This window comes from Nestor notabilis, unplaced genomic scaffold, assembly GCF_000696875.1.
Source record: "Nestor notabilis isolate BGI_N333 unplaced genomic scaffold, ASM69687v1 scaffold2501, whole genome shotgun sequence".
Lineage (NCBI taxonomy): Eukaryota > Metazoa > Chordata > Aves > Psittaciformes > Psittacidae > Nestor > Nestor notabilis.
The window spans coordinates 35,965-56,862 of record NW_009914939.1 but is presented as its reverse complement, the minus strand read 5'-3'; the positions used below and the strand labels follow the sequence as shown (position 1 = coordinate 56,862).

General features: G+C 43.3%; 1 protein-coding gene across 1 annotated transcript in view; it reads left to right on the top strand.

The window, feature by feature from the left end:
• Positions 1–20,898, top strand: part of NELL1 (NEL-like 1 (chicken)) — a gene marked incomplete at both ends in the record, with an annotated part of 49,538 nt that overhangs the window by 3,905 nt on the left and 24,735 nt on the right. The window contains one exon of the mRNA XM_010023886.1: positions 14,347–14,443. Within this exon, the coding sequence (XP_010022188.1) occupies positions 14,347–14,443 (97 nt within the window). The remainder of the gene's footprint in view (positions 1–14,346; positions 14,444–20,898) is intronic.

Below are 20,898 nucleotides of genomic sequence, written 5' to 3'. Positions count from 1 at the left end.
CCGCCGGGGGTTGGGCCAGCCACAGCTTCTCTGGGCAACCTGTGCCAGCGCCTCAGCACCCTCACAGGGAAAAACTTCCTCCTAATGTCTCATCTCAATCTCCTCTCTGTCAGGTTAAAGCCATTCCCTCTTGTCCTGTCCTTGTCCAAAGCCTCTCTCCAGGTTTCTTGTAGCCCCTTCAGGTATTGGAAGCCGCTCTAAAGTCTCCCCAGATGCTTCTCTTTTCCAGGCTGAACAAGCCCAGCTCTCTCAGCCTGTCTCCAGAGCAGAGCTGCTCCAGCCCTTGCAGCATCTCCATCCCTTCCTCTGGACTCGCTCCAACAGCTCCATGTCCCTCTTGTGTTGTTGCCTCAGAGCTGGACACAGGACTGCAGGGGGAGATCTCCCCAGAGCACAGTAGAGGGGCAGAATCTCCTCCCTCGACCTGCTGCTGATGCTCTGGGGATGCAGCCCAGCACACGGTGGGGTCCTGGGCTCAAGCACATGCTGCCAGGTCATGGGGAGCTTCTCATCAATTTTTATTGTTTTCATTCTCATCAACCATATTGCTACAAAGGTCCTTTCCTCTTCAGATGGTATCAGTATTCCTTTACCTGAACTCTGCAGGCACAAAAAGGAGAAAGGCACTTTGCTGCAAAAAGGAATTCTTTCCAGTGAAAATACATGCTGGAGCGCCTTTAACTGCGAATCCAGGCTGTGGTTCTGATGGGTACTTTCAGCTGTTTTATGGAGGGGCTTGGTATGAGCATAAGATAAAAGATTATAAAACTGGAGCAGGCTGGAAAGTAGTCTCCAATTGAAAAACTGTGTTGTCTGTTTCTTTTATGTTTCTCCTGATAGAACAGGACATTAGGGAATTAAAAAAAAGCATGAGCAGGGAGAGGTTTTTAATTGGAAAAATAAATTAAAGCAACAGAATCCAAATGTGGGACTCCAAGACATCTGAGTTGTTATGAATAACATATTCTGACTGCCAGCCTGTAGTTTTCAATTTATCTAAACAGAGTCCTGTGACTTTAATTAAAATGTAGTAAGTTTAACAAAGGTTAAAGGATGTATTTACAAGAGGGATTCACTGCTTTACTTACTGTAAAACCCTTCCTCTGCAGACAAGAGGTGGTGTGGTGGCAGTACTAAGCAGGTCAGTAATTTACTCTCAACATGTGAATGTGATTTTGTGACCCAGATTGCTTCTGTGCTCTTCAGTCTGTGACAGAAGCTGTCAGAGAAATAGTGACTTGGGAAGGGTGCTGTAATTGTGTGTTATAGGTGCCCTGAACTTCAGGTCTGTGGTCTTGTGTGTTGGAAGTTAATTTCCACTTACTGACTGTCCCTTTTGTTTGAGAGAGGCTGTAAACTCTTTAGCATAAGAGAGAGATCCAGTGGCATGTCACATCAGCTGCTGTCACGCCTGTGTCATTACAATTACTGCAGTTAATCTTCAAGGAAATGTTCAGGATGAATTCAGCATTATGTGATAAAAGATTAATTTTTAAAGAAGTATTTTAATAGCTGGGATGTTTCCTTGACTGGGTAATGCATCAGCAGAATGGTAGTGTGGGTGTGACCAAAGACTGAGTGATGGTATGTCTTAACCCAGTCCCTCGTTATGATGAAAATTGATTTGTTTCATCCTGGAAAAATCAGCTGAACTTTAATTTTTTTTCATACTGCATGGCTAGAATTGGGAGAAGGCCATGAGTATTTATGAAAGTGCTGGAAAAGCACTATGGAACACAACTGAGAGCAGTCTATACTCTGCCTGCCTGTCCTACATCCTTTGACTACCCCTAAAAGGCAAGCAACCACTTGTGCAGGTCTGTGGGTTCTGTGCTGCAGCAAAGGCCTCACGTAGCTCCTACTCTGAGTGGAGCTGCTGTCTGCTTTGGGTTTCTTTCAGGAGCTGATCCAGGTCCTGCGAGTGTCAGTTATTGAAGAGTAAAAGTCAACCCCTAGGGCTTGGGTTAAGGCTCCTCAACAGGAGCTTTGGCAGCCCCTGAGTTTTAGGGATCTGTGGAGCTGAGTTTGGTAGCCACAAAGCCCAGCTACTGCTGGATATAGACTGGATGTAGCTGGATTTAGCACTGGGGCTTTCTGGGCTTTCTGGGGAAGGGGAAACATTGAGAGACAGGTTGATGACTTGAGCAGGGCAGGAGTAGTATGTTCTGCTTTACCACTGGCATCTCCCTTTCTTTGTGTTTGTGTGCCATGGGTGTGTTGGAGAGGAAGGATGGGTAATGGCAGAGGAAATTATCTGAAATCAAGACTGGCAAGCCTCAAATGATTTTGTGTGTGAAGAGCTGTATTATCCCATTTTCAAGTATATTTTATAGTGTCCCAATACATATGTAGACTTTCAATTTTTTTCAATGTCAAAGTAATAAACCCTTAAATTGGGGTGGTTACTTACAAGAGCAGTCGCTGAATGCTTACCCTGCATAGTTTGAAATGTACCCATCTATTTGTTTGTGTGAATGTTTTTCAGGGGACATCTCCTGCTGTTTGGTTCTACTTTCATTTGCTGGAGCGCTGATGGGGTCAGATGGGCAGAGGACGAGCACAAGAATTTGAGAATCCACCAGAGAGAGCAAATGTTTTGAGTTTTGTTCTCTTTGGATTATAAAACAATTATCTTGCCGCAGCCAGGCAGATTAACTGAGATCCAACCCAGAAATGAACTCTCCTGTTTGAAGTGGTTCACTAACTGGAGTTTAGAACTGGATGTCACATAGGGTAGTACTGGAGCTGAATTGAGAAATGGTAGTATAATTTTAGTTAAATACCTTTATAAAAGCACTGGCCCTTTGCCAAAGAGCAGATGAGAACCCCTCTGAAGTATTCAGAAGCTGACTTGAGATCTGAGTCTCCATATAGCAAATAACACAGAGTCTTTCCCAATGATCTGAAACCTCACGAGTGCTGTGGGGTGGGAGAGGGCAACTGAGACTGCTCAAGTCTGTGAAACCAGCCCAGAGCTTTATGAAGGCATTTAGTACTTGGGGAGTCTCTTTATTTTCTGTGACAGTTTAGAACAGCAATAATTCCTGAAAGGTAATTCTTTTTAGGAAGCCAGCCTTGTCAAAACCTTCCAGTTGACTGCAGGGTGGTGGAGCTGCTTGACTGCATTTATTACTGCCCAAACCTGACAGTCCTCATCATGGCACCACTTTGATGGAGTAGCCTGACAGCACTTTTAAGGGCAGACAGTGGCGCCATGAGCAGTCATGTTTGTTCCTGGGGTGTGGGGAGCTGGGCACATGTGGGGTGCTCAGAGGTGGAACGTGTCCAGGCGTGGGAACACCATGAGTGGGGCTGCCATGGCTCTGGCAGGCATCTTGCTGCAGCAGCAGAGGTGTCCTCTTGCACTTCACACGTCCCGCAGAGCCATGTGGCATGTTTGCAGGCTTCCCTGCCTCTGGAAGAGCTCTGTCCAGGCCTCTGTGACATTTGGATGGTCCTGCAGCATGTAGGGAGGGACAAGTGGGCTCCATACTGAGTGTGGGGACAACTGAGTTTCTGGTTCTGAGCTGTGGGTGAGAGCTGCTTTGCAAATGTGCTGATAGAGAGAGTGGCAAAGGCAGCCCAGCCTCATGCTTCAGAAGGTGAGGTGTTTCTGGGAGTTGAGGAAGTATTCCATTTCTGCACAGTAAGTGTAAAGTGAGCTGGTTGGGGTGTCTTGTGGTTTTGGTGGTGGTTTTTTATTTTAGAAAAAAAAAAATAAAAAACAGGTATTAGCCACTGCTTCTAGTTTAAATATTTTACTAATTTAAGAACATTACTGTGATCTGTATTACCAAAGTAATGATACATCGAAGGAGCAGTAGGGTGAAAGATGATAGTTTGATCCTCAGCATAGGAGTAAGGTAACATGCTACTTCCAGTCCTAGAAGTTGCTTTCGTATCTGCGATCAGTCAGTAATCAAAGAATCAGCAGAAGCTGCATTACCTAATTGGGCTGCAATTTTAGTGGCATTCAGGAATGAAAAGTGAGAGCAAATGACTAGCCCCATGACAACTAATGCAACTAGAAGGACTTCCCAAGCCCTTGCTGAATCCTTTTGTGTCACACCAACCACTTACCTTAAACTTGACTGCAAGACGCACTGTGCAGCATCCCTGGGGTGAAATCCTGGCCCCAGTGAAGTCTCATTGCAGTGAAAGCTCTCCTTGACTTCAGCTGAGCCACGCTTTCACCTCCTTTCAGATGCTGGGAGAGGTGAGCTCCAAACCTGAGCGCTGTCCTTGGAGAGTGCTTTTCTGTCTGTCTGCCTGGCAGTTTCCATCAAAACTTGATTTTAGCACCAATATAGTGGCTCATTCAATGTTTGCTGTGTGTTTCGTACACCACCTGAGTCACGGCCAATCAGTTACGGAGGGAGCATTGATTTTAGCACCAATATAGTGGCTCATTCAATGTTTGCTGTGTGTTTCGTACACCACCTGAGTCACGGCCAATTAGTTACGGAGAGAGCGCAATGTTGTCTTTCAAACCACCAAGGCTAAAATGGGCAGTTGAAAAATACCCTGGGAAAAGGGAGCTGTGGGTTATCTGGGGAACCTGTGGCAAGAACTGAGGAACATGGGATGAGTCGGCCCTCCATAGGGTCACAGAGACTGGCTAATGGGGAGGAGTGGCAGCTCCAGGGAGAGGCTTGCCCAGTGGCAAGCCCTCACGGGAGGGCTCTGGCAGGACTGGGGCAGCAAAGGCAAGGTGTGAACAAGCAAAGCCTGTGATCCTCAGCCTGCAGGTACCTTCAGTCACGAAAAGAAATTGGCTCTGGAATATGGAGGAGATGATTTTATGATTATACAGAAATCATTTAGTGATGACACGAACCTCTTGATGAGATGATCTTATGACAAGATACACTGTAAAGAAATTAACTTCTCAGCAGGTGATTTTATTTGGAGGAGGGGAAAGAAACTGTTTAGTAGAAAGTTTGCTTGTGAGTGGCTTCCTTTAAATGTAGTTTTTGTAGCAGTGCAGGAAGGAGTTGGAATCTTGCAGTTGCGCCTGTCTTACTGTGCTGGGTAAAGATCAGGGGCTGAGATCAGTGTAAGGCAGAAAAGAGGAAAGCTGCATATCTTTTGTGAAGAAGGACTGTTTCTAAGGTGTAAGCTTACTGTGCTTCAGGTTCTGCTGTAATGGCCAGTTGGGAAGACCCATGTGCTATAGGTCTTGGGCCAGGGATTGCCAGGTCCTTGCATGATGAAGCTAGATGTAACAGAAGCCAAGTTTCAGTGCTGCCAGTTCTCACTCAACAAATATCTCATGACAAACACCAGCGATAACCTTAGTTATTTCTCCACTCCCCGTGACAAAATGGAGATGACTTGAGCCATGTGACCACGGTTTTACCTGTTTGTTCTGGTAGAACTTTATGCAGGGGTTAATTTTGCTGCAAGACCAGAACTGCCAGTGCTGCTTTGTGCTATTATCATGATGCACATTTTTGTTCTCTTGCTTTCTGATGTCAGATCAGCTTCATTGTTTACTAGTTGTTTCATAGATACTTTAATATAGTTTTTTAACTTCATATCCATCCTGCTGTAAGGGCTTCTTGTTTTATTTGTGGGAGAAGAGCTTTCCTTCGTTTTCTATCTTGGAAGAACCCACTGAATTAATTTTCCCCTCTTATTTCTAGAATCTGTTTTTAATTGCTTGGTTTAATTGGTTTACTGATACTTGGCATCTGGGATGTGCTCTGAACATTTGGTTCATCCAAGATAGGCTTTTCATATGATGCTTGGTATGGTAAGAAGTGAGTGTGCAGTGCTTATAGCTCTCCTGTTAAGAGTTTGCTTTGTTCGGTGTTCTTTTTTAGAATCTGATTCAAAGCTTGTTGAGTTCAAAGGGTGTCTTTTAGTGATCCCATGGGCTTAGTGTTGTTGTCATTTATAGATGGGTTTGTCTCCTTGTCTGTAGTGGATACTTGTGTGCATCGTAAATAAACCTACCGCTATGTGTTTTATGCTCTGGCACTTGGATAGTGCTCTGGATACATCACATGTAAGACCCATTTGAGCTTGTAGTTGGACGTAATTTGTTCTCTCACAGCTCTCGAAAATCCCAGGCAAATGGACAAATTTCTGCTTCTGACTCAAGTCTATTTTCTGGGTTTCTTGCACTTCCAGGAGTGTCTGTTACATGGGTGGATAAACACTGCAGCCTTGTAGACAGGCTGTTAGCCTGGGGTTTAGATACTGTTAGGACTGTTACCAGGAACCAGTTGTATCTGTTTCGTCATTTACAAAGTGAAGTGGATAATACTGACCTTGTTTGTAAAGGTGTTTGAATTCACCTCAGTGTCTCCAGATGAAAGATGCCATACAGGGATAGTACTCTGCAAAAGATGCATTTCTGCCCTTCATGTGGCCAATGTCATGTCATTTAGTGGGTCCAGTCCCCTACTTGAATCAATAACAATGACTTGGTTTAGTTTCATGCCCAAGAAATACTACTAAAATTCAGTGAAACATGCTCCTCTAATCACCTTTACTTGTATTTGTTTCATTTCCTCCTGTTGATTAGAGGGCTTGAAAGCTGAATTGCCTTTCTCTTGAATGAAAGAGTGAGAGATGGCTGTCGGAGTTTTATTTAGATACATTTTTACTTCTAAATTTAATTTGTGGTTGGAATAATAAATCTGAAAAGTAGAGCACATTAACCTTATCTCTGTGATTATACAGGAAAATCAATGAAATCGTTTGGGTGACAGAGTTTGAAGAGAACTTAAAACCTGAGCATGCCCTTGTGAGTCTTTTACCCAACATATACTATTACTGGATACCTACCTCCTGGAGCTGAACAATAACTTTGGATTAATACTTGTCAGTTATTGTTACATATTCAAAATTTAATAACAAAAGTCTTCCCTCAAACCCCGAGATTTTAATCTAAATTGTTTTCCTCTGTTGTGTGATCGTGAACTCCTAGACTAGGACAGAGGAGATGGCACAAAAAATCAAACTTTCCCTCAGGAAGATGATTTTTCTGAAGCAGAACACTCTGAACTGAATGAATAATTCAGTTCAAGTTGCTCCAGACCTGAATGTGTGTCAAATAATGCATTCTATCTGCAAACACTATCAAGAAAATCCCAACACATTGGTATTGACACATTTTCATTGGGAAGCATAGAGAAAATGGGTTGAAAGATAATGATATCTTATTTCTTTTTAAAATCAGTTTTTAACCCCTTTGGAAGGATAGACATATAGACAAATGCCAATGTCCTGTCTTAAAGTGAGAGACTCATCTAATCATCAGTTTCTTTAAGCAGCTGGGAATGAGAAAACATGTTGGACAAACTTTTTAAAGCTGCTGGTTATTTTGTATAATAGACTCTGTTAGGAAGCCTGACTTTTACTATTTCATAGAATCCTGGGCTGGTTTGGGTTGGAGGGGACCATAAAGGTCATCCGGTTCCAACACCCTCCCATGGGCAGGGACTCCTTCCACTAGACCAGGTTGCTCCAAGCCCCGTCCAGCCTGGCCTTGAACACCTCTTCCCTCCAGCCTGTCGACCACACCACACAGCTTGGTGAAGGTGCTCAATCCCATCATCCCATGTTGCCAGCAAGGATGTTAAACAGAGAAAGGCTGATGCAAAATATGGAGGAACCTTCCTCTCTCCTCTGACATTCCATTACAGGTTGAGTGCTATTTGGAAGACTTTGCTGTGAACAGCGCGTTATTTTGTGTGACTTTTCTACACCCTTCAGTTTATTTAAAGGATCTGAGGATCCAGATGGATCGAATAGTTGCAAGAGAATGTCAGTTTTGAGGATCAGGTTTTGAATTGCAAAAATGTGTTCTGATGATTCACCCTAATGTCAGCAAGGGGTCCTGTGCAGTCGTGGGACCTTCAGAGAGTGATTCATTTACTGTAAGATGAATCACACCCTAGAAACACTGATGTCTCTTCATTAGAGAAGTGAGTCTAGAGGACCAGCTCCACTGTAGGTGTCAACTTAAGAGACATCTAAAATTGGGTGTGATGAATTCAACACCTGGTGGTTACATGGAAATTTATAGCTTCAGTGGGATAAATTCTGGCCTGATCAGGAACAAAAAAGCCTGTTCTTGGGTTAACAGAGACCAGGGGCTGAGAAATAAGGTTCCTGCCTTGCCTCAGCCACATGAATATTTAGACTGCAGCTATTTATTTTTTAATGGTACTACTAATAAAATAAATCTGTCTGGTTCCTGTCTAGCCCATTTAAGAAGGCATGTTCCTATTTTAGTGATCTAGTCATATTTTAGACCTGAAAATTTAGAAATGTCATGATTTGGTGTGCTGCTTTGTAGTAACTGTTGGAGTCTCTTATTCAGAATTTTAGGCAGTTACGTCTCCTGATTACTCCATGTTGGCAGATGTATTCTAATGCAACCAGGCACAAAGTTTATTTTCGTGTTCTGCTAAATATTTCAGCTCTTTCCAAAATGTTTCTGGCATGGCAAATATGTACGTCTGAAGTAGAGCTGCACCTCCACAAAAGTGGAAATACTCTCCAAGTGTCAACTTTTGCTTGTTCAAGTAGTGTATAAGGAATCTCCACTGCAAGAGGCAATTTCAGGTCACGTTTTTTCCAGAGGGCACTGGCCCAGTGCATGTGGCTGTTAAGCCTCAGTTGTGCCTGGTCTGATGGCTTAGATCGTGGGCACTGTCCCTCCCTGACTGTCTTTGTCATCTTGGTTAATCAGTTCGTCTTTCTGTGCCTCAGTTTACACACATGTAAAATGAGGATATTTCCTCATTTTACCAGAATATTATAAAGGTGTTCAAAATAATTTTAGATTGAATGTGTGGAAGGGAGCTGTCTCCTTGTCCAGGAGAGCTTCATTTCTAGAGAGGTTCTTCCTCTGTGCAGAGGAAGGTGCATGTATGTGTATTTGCATGCAGATGCTTTGGATGGGCTTCCTTTCAGGAATCCACTGTTCATTTTATAGATTTTCTCTTTCTGTACATTGTGTTCATTATGCCACAGACACCTGTTTGGAATGCATCCTTGAAAAACGTCTTTCTGAGGTTTGCATAAGAATGCTTAATAAATCCAAATACGGTGCAGATACAAAGCACAAGGATCGTGGGTCTGTGTCAATTAACAGGTGTTTTTCTTCCTACATGTAGCTAAATGGAAGGGTGGTTAATGAATGTATTCTGAGCATGAACGGTTCAAGAAAGAATGTTCATGGCTGTATAACTGCAGGTTTATGGTTTAGCTTCTTTGAAGTATGTTGGCATAAAGTAGGGGCAAGTCAAGCTTTCTCTTGGAAAGTGCATGCAGTAAACGTAAATCTGAAAGTCTGAAGCATGGAGTAGAGCTTCCATTAACCTGGAGCCCTGGGCCTCCTCATGCTGGAGGGGCTAGACTACAGTTCCCCGGAGCCCTCTTTCTAAGCATTCCTGTTCTTGTGAAGTGTATTGTGCATTTCCCTGTGTGGATACCAAAGCCAAATATGTTGGAGACTGATCTCCAAGGAGCTCTAGACCAGCACTTCATAACCTGGAGTATTGGCCAGGCATGGATCAAGCCATATAAATAAGTGACACACCTCAGCCCAGAAAAATCAAGCAAAGGAATGAGAATGATGTGTGAGCTTAATGTAGATGTTAAAAAAGAATGATCCTTTTGTGTCTGTTCAGCAACAGTAGTTTTTCAGCCTGAAAAATACCTCTTTTCTTACAAATGAAAACCGGTAGAGGAAGGGGAGCAGAACAAGGTTTTTTCCCGCTTCACAAGCAATAGTTGTAAGAAATTTTCACCTGTAAGTAGAAGCTTATCTCATTACCCTTTGAGATACCTTACAAAATGTTTGTGCTTTGTGGGTTTTTCTAAGTGAGGGAAACCCCTGAACAATCACCTCAGTGATCAGTAGTACTTGGTAGCCTTGTACATGGCACACATCCGTGGGTAACCCTGATGTCTGGGTGAAACCCTATTCCCAACTGCTAAGGTATCAAGTACCACCTTAATAATGTTGTATGGACAGGGTGTCTTCAGTAGCTGTGAAGTCTCTCTCCTTCTCAGAAACCTGCTCTAGGAATGCTGCAGGGTTTCTGATGTTCTTGTGACCAGTTCTGTCACTGGTTCCTGCTTTGCTCCAGCTGCACACCGGTCAGCTCTGCTGGCCACCAGCAGGCAACCTGTTGTGGTGAAGCTCTGCTCACTGATACTTGAAAATGCTTGTTTTCATCTTTATTGAATAGTAAATTATATTTCAAATTTATTAAATATAAAAATTCCTTAACTCTCAGTCTCTAGTTGTGAGTTTAGTAATGCTGTGATGTCTCTTTGCTCAAATTAGTTCAGAAGCTTCTTGCATGTAGTTCCAGTTTTATTTTGTGCAGCTGTTTTCCCTTTGTGTGGCAGATTGTAGTCTTGCTGGAAAAGTCCCATGGATTTTTTTGTATCACTCTCCCACTTGGTCAGGAGATGCAGGGATCTGGTTTGTGGTTTGTGTTTTTTATTTTTCATTTATTTTTAATTCATTAGAGAAGTGGTACATGGTGAACCATGTTCCTTGTGATTCATTTTTCTTTCGTCTTTGGCTGTTAGGAATTCAGATGTGCTTTTTGACCTCTTCGTTTCCCAAGAGTACAGAGATAAGCTGTGTGTATACTTGCTGGGGCTTTTCTGCTGATGTTTAACAGTATATAGTAATAAACTAAGCTCCCATTGTTCACTAACCAAATAGTGTCGACCAATGCATCTTTTTCCCTTGGAAAATAAGCAAGGACTGATCTACATCTCATTCCTTCTCTGGAATCCTGAGCCTGTTACTCCATGGGCAGATCTATGGAGAAGAAAACCAACCTGCCTCTTAGACACATACAGAATAAGGCATAAACTAACCTTTAATTAATCCCTTAATTTAACATAAATCCCTGCTTCAGAAAAGGAATTAGAGTAGAACAGTAGAGGAATATGGGGAACACGTGTTAGGAACGGTACTTTCTGCAGAGAATCTGGGAGGAAGGTTGCTACAGCCTTTTTCATATAGGTTGAAAGTCTTTGTTAAATCCTCAGAAAGGGCAAGATAAACCACTTTGGTCTGTCTCTGATGTGTTTTCCTCCTTGCTGTTGTTGAACTGCCATATAGTAAGGTCAGTTAGGATTTGGGTTTTTTACTATGTAATTGCAGACAGATATTGTAGAGTTCCTTTATAAATTGTAACAAGGCCAGGTGAATAAAAATAAACTATTCCTCAATAAGTCGTGTTGTTGAACCTGGTCAGCATTGGGATTTTATCTGTTAGCAGAAGTGGAGTTCATGGAATATTGATGAGCCTTTTTACGAGATGAGAAATTTTCTGGTGAGAACATTATTGAGCTAAGTCATGACTAAAGATGTGCTATACATCCACAGAGAAATTCCTAGTATGATAGTGCAATTCCGTGAGTGGTTTTCTCATGAAGAATGTCAGTTCTTTGTTCCTCATCCAGCATTTTGCAGCAGTTTTGCATCTGAGTAGGTCTTCAATTCTGCATGAGGTATGGCAGTGAGGGTCTATTTCCACTTTACAATATTAACAGAGAGAGTGCGTGCAAAGTTCTTCTAAGTCTCAAAACATGGTTTAAAAGAATGTTGTCTTGTTTTGCTGTATGAACAGGTGAAACAGCTCAGCATGGTAATTTTGGAAGTGATTAACTAGCAGAGGCAGAAATTTCCCAGAGCTTTGAATGTATCATGTTGATGAAATGTGATGAACTAGGGCTGTGGCTGATGATGATTATAATCAACGTAGGCAATAAAATCATGAGTATTAGAAGAGATCTTTGGACTCCTGTACTCGCACTCAAGCTGGAATTTTCATGTAACTGTTTTGTTCTTGGGTTTTCTGTTCTTTTTTTTTTTTAAGGAAATAGTAAGGTTGCCTCCAGCTTTTTAGATTGCTTCCATTTGGTTTTGGCAAATGGTTTCCTTCTTTTCTGGATAAGTGGAAGTGGGTGGAATATCTGATTCTTTGTTGTTTGGCATAAACACTTTTATAGAGCTTTCTTGAAGTTCTTGAACACTAGGGTTTTTTCTAGGCCTTTGCAAATGTATGAATTGTAGAATAACGTGGTGTGGTGGATTTGGCCCTGGCTGGACACCTCCACCAAAGCCACTCTATCGCTCCTTCTCAACTGGACAGGGGAGAGAAAATGAAACAAAAGGCTTGTGGGTTAAGATAAGTGCAAGGAGAGATCACTCACCAGTTACTGTCATGGGTGAAAGAGACTCAACTTGAGGAAATTAGTTTAATTTCTTACCCATCAAATCAGAGTAGGCTAATGAGAAATAAACCCAAACATTAAAACACCTTCTCCACACCCTCCCTTCCTCCCGGGCTCAACCTCACTCGCAAATTCTTTGCCTCTTTCCCCCAGCAGTGCTGGGGGGCAGGGAATGGGGGTTATGGTCAGTTCATCACATGGCTCTGCTGTTCTTTCCTCCTCATGCTGTTGCTGATGGGTTTGGCTTTGGACAGTTGCAGATCCCTCTTAGAGCTGGCTGGCATTGGCTCCATCGGACACGGGGAAAGCTTCTGGCAGCTTCTCTCAGAGGCCATCCTTGCAGTTTCCCCCTTGTCAAAACCTTACCAATATATGTGGCAACTTAGAACACAGAATTCAATAATTACACTTGGTGAGTTTGGGCTAGGAACATTTGCAGTGTGTATGAGAAGATGACTGTGCAATGAGTTGTGTTTGGTTGACTTGTATTTTAATGTAGTGTTCATTTTCTATGTTTGTTTTAAAGCCATAGCTTTAAAGAAGGAAGAAAAATTATTTCGCCCCTTTTAAACATACAGAGAATTTCATCCCTTTAAGCTGCAGGTCTTGATACATTCCCAGTCTTTTCCATTGGCTGTCATGCTGGTGTGACTGCACGGCAGTGCATACTCCTTGTGAGCTGGATAGCAATGGAAATGTGTTTCAGTAATCCTTAGTAAGCATGCTGCTTTTGTTCTGAAGCAGTTAAGTTCATGGCTTCCACTGGTGTGGCTTGGCAAAATGAGAATTCAGGGGAAGTAACTTCAGTCTGGAATTCTTGGCATTCTAATATAATGATACCTTTGCTGTAGTGGTCTGAGTTCCTGAAAAAGCTGTTATAGAAACTTTATTACAGCTTCCCTGAAAATAAACAAAAAACCCCAAGCAAACCTTTTTAAAACTCCAGATACTTGTATTTGTGAATTCAAAAATGCTGTTACAGCAGTTTTTCATTAATTAATTTTACAAACTTGGAGTGCAGATTACTGCATTCATCTGCAAGTTTATGTAGTACATAAAGTTTACTAATAGACCTCATGTTACTTGTTGTCATTGTTATTTCTTACTGTTATTATTGCCAGTTCCTCGAGGAATAACTAGGAAAATGCCCCTGTATTGCTAATTACCAAACATATATAGAATCATAGAATGGTTTGGAACCCCCTGCCACGGGCAGGGACACCTTCCACTGGACCAGGCTGCTCCAAGCCCTGTTCAAGCTAGTCTTAAACACTGCCAGAGATGGGGCAGCCACAGCTTCTCTGGGCAACCTTGTCCAGGGCCTCACCACCCGCATAGGGAAGAAATTCTGCCTAAAATCTCATCTCAATCTCCCCTCTGTCAGTTTAAAGCCATTCCCCCTTGTCCTGTCCCTACAGACCCTTGTCCAAAACCCCTCTCCAAAACCCCAGCAAGGTTTCTTGTTGGCCCCTTTAAGCACTGGGAGCTGCTCTAAGGTCTCCCATTAAGGAGCCTTTTCTTCTCGAGGCTGAACAAGCCCAGCTCTCTCAGCCTGTTTCCAGAGCAGAGCTGCTCCAGCCCTCACAGCACCTTTATGGCTCTTGGTTGCAGAGGTCCCATTCTGTAGCAGACCTGTGCTGGTGACATGGGCAAGCTGGATGTGCTGTAGTGGCACCACACTAGAGGACCCAGGCTGAATGAATGCAGTGATAGTAGCAAGCAGGAGAGGTGGATAAAATCTCTCTGGTGGATAAAACAAAGGTCTGGGTGCAAATGTAGAAAGAAAAACGGTGTGGGAGGAGAGATAGAATAAAGGTTCCTTGTGAAGTTTATTCCAAATCCTAAACAGTCTGAAAACCTCAAAGGGTTGTTTCTCTGGTTGGGTCTTGGAAAGGTGTGCACCGTTTTTCCAGAATGGATAGGTTTAATAGTTTTTTTTCCTTTTTGCTTTATAAGTTGCAATATAACTTCCTAACCGTCAATGATAAATACTGTGTTTAATGAAAAATCCAGTTTTTTGTTTTGGTATTACTTTCCATCTTTTACTGTTAACTGATTGTGACTAGGAATTCTTCAGAGGAAAAAGAAGATTGGAGTAATGGCAATGTGTTTCCTCTACAGGATTTATGAACGTGTTATTGATCCCCCAGAAACGGATTTGGCACCGGAAAGCAGTATATGGCTTGGACAGAGAAACAGGAAACATGGTTTCTTTAAGGTAAGCAGATAGAAAATGGCACATGAAGAAGGAATCAATAAATAGTCCACAGGATGTTTCTGTTTATTTGTCTTAGGCTCCTGAAATCTGATTTGTATGAATTTTAGTAGAAACTGTGGACTTGGGGTTTGAGACAGGTCCAACGTTTGGAGAAAAGGCTTGAGAGCAGTGTAATCACTGATGCAGTGCCCAGTATTTGGGGGTTTTGTTTGGTTTCCTTCATGGAGGTTTCATCTGCTTGCTGTGCTCTGCCTTGCCACTTCTTGGGACAGAATGACACTGCCCAAGGAGAGCCAGAGTCTATTCTTGGCTTTCGCCTTTAAACCTTTGCTGTGGTCTCCTGCTGAGAGAGTGTTGTGGTTTAAGCCCAGCAGGTAACTTGGAACCACGCAGCTGCTCGCTCACTCCCCTCCTTCTTCCTTTCCCCGCTCCCGGAGGGATGGGGAGGAGAATTGGAGGGATGTAACTCCCACGGGTTGAGATAAGAGCAGTCCAGTAGCTAAGGTATAATACAAACCACTGCTGCTGCCACCAGTAATAATGATGATGATAAGGGAAATAACAAGGGGAGAGGACACAACCGCTCACCACCCGCCGACCGATACCCAGCCCGACCCGAGCAGCGATCTGGGCCTTCTGGGTGACTCCCCCCAGTTTCTATACTGGCCATGACGTGCTGTGGTGTGGAATAGCCCTTTGGGCAGTTTGGGTCAGGTGTCCTGTCTCTGCTTCCTCCCGGCTTCCCCTCCTCCCTGGCAGAGCATGAGACTGAGAAAGTCCTTGGTCAGAGTAAACATCACTGAGCAACAACTAAAACCATCGGTGTTATCAGCGTTGTTCCCAGGCTGAAAGTCAAAACCACAGCCCTGCACCAGCTACTAAGGAGGAGACTGCTGGATGACTGCTGGAGCTGAACCCAGGACAGAGTGTGGTGAATTTAATCACTTTTGGTGGGCATTTCCTCCTTGATTTCATATCCAGAATACTCTCACACTTCTGCTGTTTGCCTCAGATTACTCTTGCTTGTTTGCCCCTGTCAGTATTGACTTTTAGAGCAGAGGTCTGCTGGCCTGCAAACCTTCCAGCTTTGGCAGATACCAGCTATTGTACACAGTGCATTTGCTTTGCTGCAAAGCAGTAGATTTTTCTGTTCCTGGAGTACTTTCCTTCCTTTCTTTCTGTTTTTCTCAGCTAAGTGTGTCACTGTGTTTCTCGATTGAGAGTGAATAGTGGGTTACTGAGTTTTGTTCATGAGTTTCTTTGTCCTTTGGAGCTTCCACTGCTTCCAAACAGCCTCATCTGTGAGGCTGGCTGGCTGGTGGGACTTGGGCTGTTCCTACCTTCTAGCTGGAAACCCTGACTTTTTCCTTCTACAAGACTCCCCAAATCATCATCGAGTAGGCCAGTATGGGCATGAGGAACTTTCCAGAAGAAAGAGAGGATTCAGGTAATGGCAATATATTTCCAAAGTGAAAAGGACAGAGAAGTGACCTCCAGCTTGAAAAGTTCTGTCCTGTATGTTTTCTTTCAATCACTGCATACTTTTCTGGTCGAGGCTGAATTGCTGAACCAATGAAGAAACAAAATCCACCAACACAACACACCCCCTCCACCTGGAAATTAATTCTTTTAATTTGTGAGCAAGCTATAGAAAAGTTTCTGATGTTTGTTCCCATTCTGTGCACCAAGCCACAGCGCCAGCATTGCTCAGTGAGAGTCTCTAGTGCAGCGATGGCTGATCTGCCCAGCCTCGGTACTGGCATGGATTTGTTGCCAGGGTGATTTACCACCCACTCCGTTTCCCCTTGGAGCTGTCAGCTCATGAGGCAATTTTCCAAGTTGCTGTTTTTCTGAGGAGCTCTCCTCAAAGCCCTCAGATTTCAACAGTAGGAACAATTATTTTATGCTTATGTTCTTTTAACACAGCAACTAACAGTTTTACTGGTAAAACCAAGGTAAAAGGTAACTTTTAGCCTAAGTGAGGGTCTGAGAGTTGCTTTGAGCCTGGAGTCCATTCCATCCTCCAGCAGCTGAGCTGTCACTGTGAGTGAAATCCATGATATTATTTTATTCTACAGCTGTTGGTTTTTTACCTCAGCTGCTTCCCATAATCCCACAGATGGCAAACATCTGTTTATTGCTCCATAGGGCAAAAAAAAGAAGTTCTATTGGATTCGCCCATCTTAAATTTGTACTTTCTGCAGTCAGAGCCTCACAACTCTGGGATAGTCTTTGTTTGTAAATTAATATTTCTACGTGTTAACACTCTGGAAGCAGCAGGGTAGCTAATGATATGCTAATGAGCTGACAGTTTTTATTGATCATAATTAAAGCCAACAAATGCCTTACTTACTTTGCTTTCTGCCTGCTTGAATATTTTACTGACTTCAGCTTCTTTTAATCCTTCTTGAGAGTTTCAGAAATCTTACTGGAGTTGGTTTTTTTCATGTTACTCAATGCAAAAAATGGGGATTTTGCCAGTTTGTCAGGAGTTCATATCTCTTTCCATATATTTACATGCTCAGCAGAACCCACCATTCTTTTTCAGGACAATTTGCTTCACTGGTTTAGCATATAAAAAACTAGATCTGTTTTCCTTAATGTAAATAGAGATCTGCAGGGAAATAAGGGTGTTAAAGAAGAATTAGCATTTTTGCCAGTGTGTTGGAGCCATGACAATGTATGTAACAGAAAGCACTGGATACTGCTCTGAGGGTCATCTTTGCCGTTCCAAAGATTTTCTTACTTTAGTTAATTAATTGTTGTGTCTTTACATAAATGAATAGCATTAAAGAACATTTTGGGCCATAGTGTCATGCCTGTTTTAAATCATAATTCCTCAGTACATCAGCAGAGGAAGGTGTGGATGTGATATTCGTACGTCACTGTGGCCACTTGCTGTCATTTTCCTTATTTATGCTTTTGTTCCGCATCCTTCCTTGCAGTCATTATTCCACAAGCAGCCCAGCTGTGTCTGTGGCCTTGCTGGGGAATGAAGTGCTTAATGCTGGACAGAGCCTTGGGTGACATGGTTTAGTGCGAGGTGTCCCTGCCCATGGCAGGGGGGGTTGGAACTAGATGATCTTAAGGTCCTTTCCAACCCTAACTATTCCATGGTTCTATGCTGTAACCAAGGGAATTGATTGAGGTCTTCCCCTTTGCAGCTAGTATCTCTTACTAGTTGTAACTTACCTGCTATGACCAAGGAGTTTGGACAAGATGGAATGGTTTTAGCTGTGGTGGGAGCAAATGCAGAGCAGGCTTTAGAGAGCTTTGTCTGTTTGCTTTGAAGGGAGTCTCCTTAATTAATTCCTTTGAAAAATACACACTGACCCTTCTGATTTGTTTGTGTGGCCTAAAACCAAGATTTGTTTTAGGGCTAGAGAATACCATTATAATCAGATTAGGAAACCAGAGTACCTGCAACTGAGGAATAGAGTGATAGGAGACATCCAGGGAACTACTCCAGGACTCTAGGATGGATCCAGCTACTGCCAGATGAGAATTATCTGCAAAATTCATGTTATCCCTGGGGAGAGCCTTTCCCCCTAAGAGCTGCTGTGGCAATGAGTTCATTCATGCCTTGCTGGCCGGGTGATTTATGCTTAAAGACAATGATTTTCATCCCTGCTAGAGCTGGCTCTATTCATCTTACTGCTATGGCTGGGGATTGTAGAGTAGGTGCTTGAGAAGTATGTTGGTATTTTGACTGCACAGCATCATATGTGTACGTGGGCCCCTGTAGTCATTTTGCTCTCAGGGTTGTGCAGACTGAGGTGAGGTATGTGCAGTGCCAGGGGCGGCTGTTGAGCTGCTGTGTGCAGAGGACGCAGTGCTGATGTGGTGGTGATGGTGTAGCATTGCCTAGGGACAGGGTTTGGGGCACGTTTGCTGGTGCAACCACGCAGAGCCTTTCAGAGCCCTGGCCAATGCAGCTTACACAGTGGTGTGGCAGCATTATGCCTGTGGGAGAAGTAGGTTTAAAGAGCGTGAAAGCCAGTGGAGGAAATGAAAACGCAGAAGTGGAGGTCTCGTGGAATATATGAGCCTTTCCACAGGATGTGGGAGGAGTCTGTAATAGAGACATGAGAATTGCAATAAACAGGGATTTTGCATTACATCCTCATGGGATGGGCTTGATATTTAGTGCTGCAGGCCTGAATTTAATCTTGTAGCTGGTAATCTGCCTGCACAGATGAAGGCTTTTCAAGCTAGTGAGTCCTGATGCTGAGCTGCAGCTTTGGTTGTAGTTGGCCAAATACTTTAATGATAACATAAAGTGATGTCTGCTCGGGAAGGGAAAAAACGGGAAGATTTTGACCACTGACATCTCCCTGCCAGGGTCAAATCCTGATGGATTTGAATCCTTCATAGAATGTGGACTGAAGAACTCCACCCTTTTCCAAAGTGAACCAGGGCTCTGGGCTTCCCCTGGGGAAATTTGCATGCCTAATTCTCCTGGCTGTGGTTGTAGACAGCTCTCGGCAACCCAGACTTAATGGTGAAGGAGGAACAGTTCAAGTTTGTTCATATGTGTTACAATAATTATGACTGTAGTAAGTGTTTGCCTATAGTGAAATCTTGCTATTAGAAAAATGAATCAGCAGAATTTGTGCTCTTTGAAGGTTCACTTCTATATTTGATTGTATTAATACGGTTTCACAGGGTTTATAGACTTAGAAGTCTATTCACTGTATCGGTGAATTGAAGTTCATATACTTTTCCATGGTAACATGCTTTCAAGTAGGCAGAAATGAAGGCACAAAAAATAGTTGTGTTTCCTCTTCACGTGGTATTTAAATGCAAATCTGTCTAAAAGACTGTTGAGTGGTGAGGCTCAGATGCAACAAACATTTGAAGTTTAACAGGCACTGTTAAAAAAGAGGCTGAGGAAAACATTATTTCTGGGTAATGTCTTGTAGCTGTGTGATATGGTCTGGTGAAACTTGTCATCTCATTTACTCTTGGTTGAGCTTTTCACTGGAGAGGCTTCAACATTGAACTGTATTTATATGTCTCACCTAATTTCTGGGTGATGGCTGCTGGTAGAAAGGATGTGAAATGGCTTTCAGGATGTCCCATCGCCACTGACAGTATTACTTCTCATTATTACAACAACGGTTTCATTATCTCGTAGATGAAAAGGTTAATGAATGTATATACTTCTGCAAGAAAGGCAGTGTGATCTGATTATGTCTTTATATTTTCAGATAATACTTGATCATGAAACAGTAAGCAGGATTTTTTTTATGAGTGCTTGCTGATTATCTGCTCCTTTAGCAAGTGAGCATGTCAGTTTTGAATGCTACTGTACTTGCCAGGCTTCAAGGGCTGTCTGAGCCTGTATTTTATTTGTGGATGGAGTTTTCAGCAAGTTACTATGTCCTCAGTGTGCAAAATTCACTCTATTGCAATTTAACTGAGAATTGAAAGATACTCTTATAAAGCACTAATTTGATAACTGCCACAATGATGAATTTCCTTTCAAATTAATGAAATTCTTCTGTGTCTGGGAGGAGATAGAGCTGTGTCACAGCATCTGATTAACAGTCAGGACGAGTGCAAGTAGCAGCAGTAGAAGTCCCTTGTTTTCCCTTGCTCCTCTCCCTTAGTGACCATGACATTATTAAAGCTAGTGGATCACGTGGATTAAGTCTGTCACCCAGTCAAAGATGGAGCAAGAGCTTTGTACTGAGCTTAACAGAGCAAACACAAGCCTCAGCATTTTCAAGGCTATTTTGAAGGATGAGGGTTCTTTAGGACCCAGGTATGTAGGGACACTGGGTAGCCCTTTTTTGGAATAAATATCCTTGCAAGTCAGGGACAAAAGAGGATGCAGCTGTATTGAGCCTTCTGGTCCTTCCTTGAAAGTTGCTCATTGAAAAGGACCTGGGGGTGCTGATTGATGGCGCTGAATGTGAGCCTGCTTCTGCCCAGGCAGCCACGAAGCCAACAGCATCCTGGCCTGTAATCAGACGGGCTGCTGGCCTGTATCAGCACTAGTGGCCAGCAGGGCCAGGGCAGTGATCATCCCCCTGTACTGGGCACTGGGGAGGCTGCACCTTGAATCCTGTGTTCAGTTCTGGGCCCCTCACTACAAGAGAGACATTGAGGTGCTGGAGCAGGGCCAGAGAAGGGCAATGGAGCTGCTGAAGGGGCTGGAGCACAAGTGTGATGGAGAACGGCTGAGGGACCTAGGTGGGGTTTAGTCTGGAGAAGAGAAGGCTCAGGGGGGGACCTATCACGCTCTACAGCTACCTGAAAGGAGGTTGTAGTGAGGTGGAGGGTGGTCTCTTTTCCCAAGTAACATGTGTTAGGACAAGAGAAAATGGCCTCAAGCTGCGCCAGGGGAGGTTTAGACTGGAGATTAGGAACAATTCCTTCACGGAGAGGGTGTTCAGGCATTGGAACAGGCTGCCCAGGGCCGTGGGGGGGGCACCGTCCCTGGAAGGGTT